This window comes from Alosa sapidissima, chromosome 3, assembly GCF_018492685.1.
Source record: "Alosa sapidissima isolate fAloSap1 chromosome 3, fAloSap1.pri, whole genome shotgun sequence".
Taxonomy (NCBI): domain Eukaryota; kingdom Metazoa; phylum Chordata; class Actinopteri; order Clupeiformes; family Clupeidae; genus Alosa; species Alosa sapidissima.
This window is the reverse complement of record NC_055959.1, coordinates 12,648,377-12,654,432: the sequence shown is the minus strand read 5'-3', so window position 1 is coordinate 12,654,432 and position 6,056 is coordinate 12,648,377. Positions and strand designations below refer to the sequence as shown.

At 46.2% G+C, this 6,056-nt stretch overlaps 1 protein-coding gene across 1 annotated transcript in view; it reads left to right on the top strand.

Moving 5' to 3' along the window:
- Nucleotides 1-5,208, top strand: part of fam171a2a (family with sequence similarity 171 member A2a) — a 52,348-nt gene extending 47,140 nt beyond the window's left edge. The window contains exons 8-9 of the mRNA XM_042086643.1: nt 78-382; nt 537-5,208. Coding sequence (XP_041942577.1) covers nt 78-382; nt 537-1,852 — 1,621 coding nt within the window. The 3' untranslated portion in view covers nt 1,853-5,208. The remainder of the gene's footprint in view (nt 1-77; nt 383-536) is intronic.
- Nucleotides 5,209-6,056: the final 848 nt, after the last annotated feature.

Sequence of the window (6,056 nt, the reverse complement as noted above, 5' to 3'; positions counted from 1 at the left end):
ATATTAGTGTGTTAATAGATAAAAGCAATGAAGGAATAGTGATATTTTATTAATACTGACTGGCTTCTCTGCTGCAGGAGGAGGTGCCTAAAGCCGCGTGCTCCGCACCGCAAACGGCACCTGTCGTCGGCTCTGGACAGCTCCAAGCGGGACCAGTGCACCTCCACCTCCCAGCTGCACCTCATCAGCAGCGGTCACCTGGAGACCGCCTCCTGCATGGGCGACGGCGACGCCGTCAAGTCCGACATCTCGTCCACGCGTGACCTGCACAGCTCACGCGAAGAGTTCTTCCGAAACGCTCCGACGTCTGCCTCCGCCGCACAAAAGCTGCGCCACTCGAAGGTGAACTCGGACACGCTCACGCGCCGTGGTGGAGGAGGAGGTGACTAATGATATTCTTAATCTACAAATGTTGAAAAATATTTATAAATGGATAAATAGATAAATAAATAAATGACATGTCTTTAAGCACTACCATCAACAAGATAAAACACAATAAACCTCTAAGGCTTAATTTAATTGTGGTCCATTTGTAGGTGATAGGGAGAGCTTCCAGTTGAAGGTGAGCTCCTCCACTAACACCACCAGTAACCTGGACCCACTTTTGCTTCGCGACGACTGCAGCGGCCGCTACAGTTCAGGGGATGATGGCAGCCACCACCACCACCACCACAACGCCAAGGACAACCAGGGCTACACCTCTGACCCCCCCTCGCCTCCCCCTCTCCTGCCCCCCTTTGCGGGACACTACCAGGAGGGCAAGCCCCCAGAATACTCGGCCTCGCAGCCCCCGGTGGGCAACACCCAGGGCCAGCTGGTGTTCTGCCACTCCATGGAGCAGATGACCGAGAGCATGTACCGGAGCGTAGTGCCCACGCTGGTCATCCCGGCCCACTACGTGCAGCTGTCCTCCGACCTGTCGGCCATCGAGCAGGCCATGGAGCGCCAGCAGCAGCTGCAGCATGACATGGAGGGCATCCAGGTCAGCATGACCCTCCCGCGGCCAGGACAGGGTCAGAAGCAACAGCAGCAGCAGCAGGACAACCAGAGCCAGCAGTCGCAGCCGAGGAGAGAGGAGGACGGTACTGGGGACCAGGCACCGGGCGAGAGTCATGATGACGGCCGGAAGGACTGGGCGCCGGACCCCTCCTCGGGTCCTGTCCGCATCCCGGTGCTGTTCAACGACTCCACCATGGCGCAGATGAACGGCGAGCTGCAGTCGCTGACCGAGAAGAAGTTGCTGGAACTGGGGGTCAAGCCGCACCCGCGCGCCTGGTTCGTCTCGCTGGACGGCCGCGCCAACTCGCTCGTGCGCCACTCGTACATCGAGCTGGGCGGCGAGGCCACAGCGGGGCGCCTGCCCATCATCACCACCACGGGGATGGAGCCCGAGCCAACCCGCCGGCCCAACTCGCGCTCCGGCATTCCACAGCTGAAACACGGGCTGGGCGAGCGGGACGCGCGGAAGGCCAAGGACGCCGTCCCGGAGCAGCGCAAGCTACACGGCAAGTCTTACTCAAAGCTCCCGGTGATCGAGCTGCCCGAGCCACCGGACGGCAGCGACGGCAGTGAGAGCCACCAGGGGGCGATCTACTCTCCTGAGGACGGCTCCACGGCACCACTGCTGAACGAGGACGTGCCATCACTCACCCGGGGGGACACCTTCCCGCGCCGCAACCGCAGCCGCGACAACAGTGCCCGGAGCAGCACCAGCACCGATGTCCGCAGGGACTCGGCGACCAGCCCCGATGACGATGGAGAGCATTACGCTGATGACAAAGACGACGACGGAGAGAACAAGAAGAGCCCTTGGCAGAAGCGCGAGGAGAGGCCACTCATGGTGTTCAAATAGGAGGGAAGGATGGGGGGGGGGGGGCCTGGACCGGATGTGCACCTCACAATCACAATGTGACCCCCACAAACAAAGACAGTCGCACTGTGAGACAGAAAAACTGTGAAGCATGACAGGACGAAAAAAAGCTAAAGCCACACATTTCTTTTAGAAAAAACAAAAAGCACAACTGTGACTAGATCACCAAGAAAAGTCTGGGTTGCTGCTGAGCCTAGTTAGCAGTTAGCCATCACCGCTTTGGTGACTTTCGGCCAAGTCTGTCTGCATTATGTGGTGTTGTAAGCCATTACTCAGTGAGTTTCTGGTTGGAGCTCAAACCCACTTCGAAGATCCTCAGAGGAGAGCTCTTTATTCCTGGCGGAGGAACCGGTTGACTGGTCAGACATTCCCAGGGCAGCAAGTGGGTTATTAAGCTAAATCAGATCTCCGGTGTTCAGCTGGCTAACTCAACCACCAATGCTGGGTTCTCTTTATACTTTTCTCACCTTCAAGTCTTTCCTGTGGTAACCTTGGAAACCTCTTTCCTCTTACTTTCCTTAAGACTTCTCTGTTTCAAGAGATGCCTGTTTGGATGAGGAGCCATTTTCTTCTGTCGCGCGTTCAGGAAGAGAACCAATGGCCTTACAGAACCTGTGGGTACCAATGGCGAGCAATCCTTTTTTTGTCCTCTGTGGGCTCCCGTAGACTTATGACCCAATGTGTTAATATCAAAGGAATTTATCATTTTTATTTGTTTTATTGTTCTTTATAAGTAGACTTGTGTTTGTTTTTTTAAATAAATGGGTCCCTTTTGAAAATGTTTTTACTTGCACAATATATGACTGAATGGACCCATGGGGTTTTGTTGGATGTGAAGTAGGTCTGGACTTAATGACCATTTCTCTATAGAATGTGCACCGGGGCACTGGCTGACATCAGGCATGACCACAGGTGTCTGGGAACGATGAATAGTGACACTGCATCTTGACATTTCACCGGGGCTGTTTTTATCTAATGGCCTTAGAATATCTTTGGGATAGTTCACTAAAGCTTGGTCAATATCGCAAAGGGAAACGTGTTTTTTTGCTGACTAATTTTGTTCGTTGACAAAATGTGTTTTGTTTTCTAACCTGTGGATAACTATACTTGCATAATTAACATTTTGTTGAAGGTGTTACAGGAGGAATTGTTTGCTGTGTCTTGCATGATGAACAGAACCATCAGAAGCATTTTATGTGTGTTATTAAAACAGTAATAAAATGTGTATTTGCTTCCACTTAACACCTAGTTATTAGCCTAGGCACATTTGCAGCACTCATAAGATTTATGAGTTTTCATCATAAAAGAAATCATCTAGAATTATATGATGCAAGTTACTCCATTTGTTTTCATTAATTAAAAATACTGTAAGTTATTAAACACCCTTTGGCAGATATTCTGAATGATCATTACACAAAATGAATTGAAGTTGTTTTTTTATACTGTAATGCTCTTCTAAAGTTGGTGGTTTTGATCTACTGCCATGACGTAGGTGGAGGCCATCAGAAGCCATCAGAGTTTAGTGTTTGTGCACATCATTGAGTGTTCTTTTTGCAACAGTTTTCTCAAATGCATTTACACAGACATGTAAAGACACGGACACAGTTTTGCCATCAAGATGTGGTGTGACAAAGCAAAGTCTCTTAGCCAGTTTCATTTATGAAATCACAACCATTGCCTCTATTTTTATTCGAATCAGGGGAACATTTTACTTTGTCAAAATGACATTTGGAAGGTTTCTTACATTTCCCTTCCTAGACACAGGCCTTACCCCACAAGCTACCATATGTTACTTGCTCCATTTAGTTTTGTGTGAAGTTGGACCATGGTCTATCAGAGGTATTGAGCAGAGATGGTTCGCCAACACCACTGCATGAAATAAGGATCTGCAGATAGGAGTTTAATAATACCAACTATGGCCACCTCAATTAAAAAAAAAACAACTAATTATGCCTCTCGCTTTTCCTCTGTCATATACACGCGCACAGGGACGCACACACATACAATATCTTACTCTCTCTCTTGCTTTTTTCTTCTCATTATTCCATCTGAAAACATCTTTACCACAAGTGTAAAGTGCCTAGAGTTTTGAACAAATATCTGTTGTTTTGTACACACACATACACACACACGACTTTTGGGAGAAGTAGTAAATTGTAAATGTCTTCATAGCCATGTTGCAGGGTAGTACTCTCAGACTATTAAACAACAGTTAAAGCAGGGATCCACAGCTTTATGGTTCTGTTTTCCAATTTGGGCAAAACTAAACATTACACTGTGTGTGTTTGTGTGTGTGTGTGTGTGTGTGTCAGACAGAGAGAAGGAGAGCAGGCTTACATCAATATTTCGCCGGACTGCACAAGTTAGTGGTGAACTAAAATTAATGAATGCTTTGTGTGTGTCACTCCTGATTGGACAGTCTGGTTTGGAGAGGTCTGGTCCTCTGGTGGGGTAAATGAAGGTGATCACTCACACGGCATCAGTATGGAGGAGAATAAAAAGGTTGCGCATGCAGCCGTTTATCACATGTTGACAATCAAGACGGCTACTCCATCTTCTGACCGGCAGCTTTAGACATCAAAGGCTGTAAGTGAGGACAGGGGTCACTTAGTCAAAACTCTGATCTCTAAATGCTTTGGAGACTCAGTGTAATACAGAGGATTCTACTGTCAGATATTAGACCTCAACTTAATTTTATGGCAAAAAAGTTTAACTGCCGCCTTATCTGGTCTATTGAAATAAAAACGTCTGTCTGTGGAAAGTCTTCAGCATTAACATGTTGGACATTTTACATGCAGTATATTGCATTTGTATTCATCCTGTCTGGCTGAGCCACTTATACCACCAGTACCTACTTGTGCCATGTGGAGAGAACAGGTTTCTGGATAATGTTTTTGGTTGTCACAGTTTTGGTTCTGGCATGCAGTGGAAGCCAATGCTTGCAAAACTAGTTTTATTCATAAAAAACTAGGGTTACTACAATAAATGCAAAAAAAAACACAGAACTTTTTTTTGTTTTCTATTCTCCATCATGATGTACAGGACTTGTTCAGCAATTCCAGGTGCATTTATCATCGTAAAAATTCCCACACATGTTTAGACCAAAATTCCTCATGCATTATCTTTGATCTGAATTTGTTCTTTAATCATTTTAGAGTGAAACAGTTGCTAAACTCTGTTACATTGTTTGGTGCTGTTCAAAGCTGTAGTGAGTTGTGATGAGCAGAAATTGATGGATGCTTGCTTCTTTTCTGATCTGATGCTGGTTGTAGTGAAAATGAGCACTGTGATCCATTTTTAACCTTTTTAAATAAACGTCTCCGTGTTTCATGCCTGAATCATCTTTGATGTTTATTATTGTCGGGCCCACCTGCAGGCACTGATACACGCCCAACCAACCAACCGCTGCAGTCGTGCAAAAAGAGCCTCAGTGAATAACACTCCTGCCCTTTGCTATGCTGCATTACCAGTAGATGGCTCTTCTGAGTCATGTGTTTGGGAATTGACCAACACTATGATGTTGTAGAATTATGTATTTTTAATAAATGCTTCTTCTGATTTACTTGTGAAGTGTAAAGGAAAGTTTTCATGGAAGACAGTAAGATGCATGATGCTTTATAAAACATAGCAGAGGATTTAATGTTTGACTTAACTGCCTCCTTGCACTTTTCACCTAGATTTTACGTTGATAGTCTTTGCTTGTCTTATTGCCTCATTAAAATTAGAGGTACTCCGTGTCTTGTCTGTATGCTTACATTATATTAAAATACACGACCATGTCTTCAGAGGACATTACTTAGAGTGTAGTGGACTAATCCGCCAGATGGCACGCATAACACAAAACATTAGAATAAGACACCGAAAGAGTGTCGAGCAGTTTAAAATGCTGTGCATAAGTTGCGTTGAATCAACCATCTACCGAGGCTCTATATTGGGTAGCATTAATTTGTAAGAAAATAACAACACCAGAACACTTGAACCAGAACACTTTTGCCTGAACACCCGGTCGCCTAAGTTGATTGACTGGTTCGCATTATCCTTAAAAAATATGATTTGAAAGTCACCGGTTTTGTTTTGAACTGTATAAATAGGCCTATTGTATATCGGCGATATTCACAAACTGCTACTGCGGCAATAATTGGCGCGCGCTAGAGCGCAACGGGAGCGCGTTTATAGTTGTGTATCG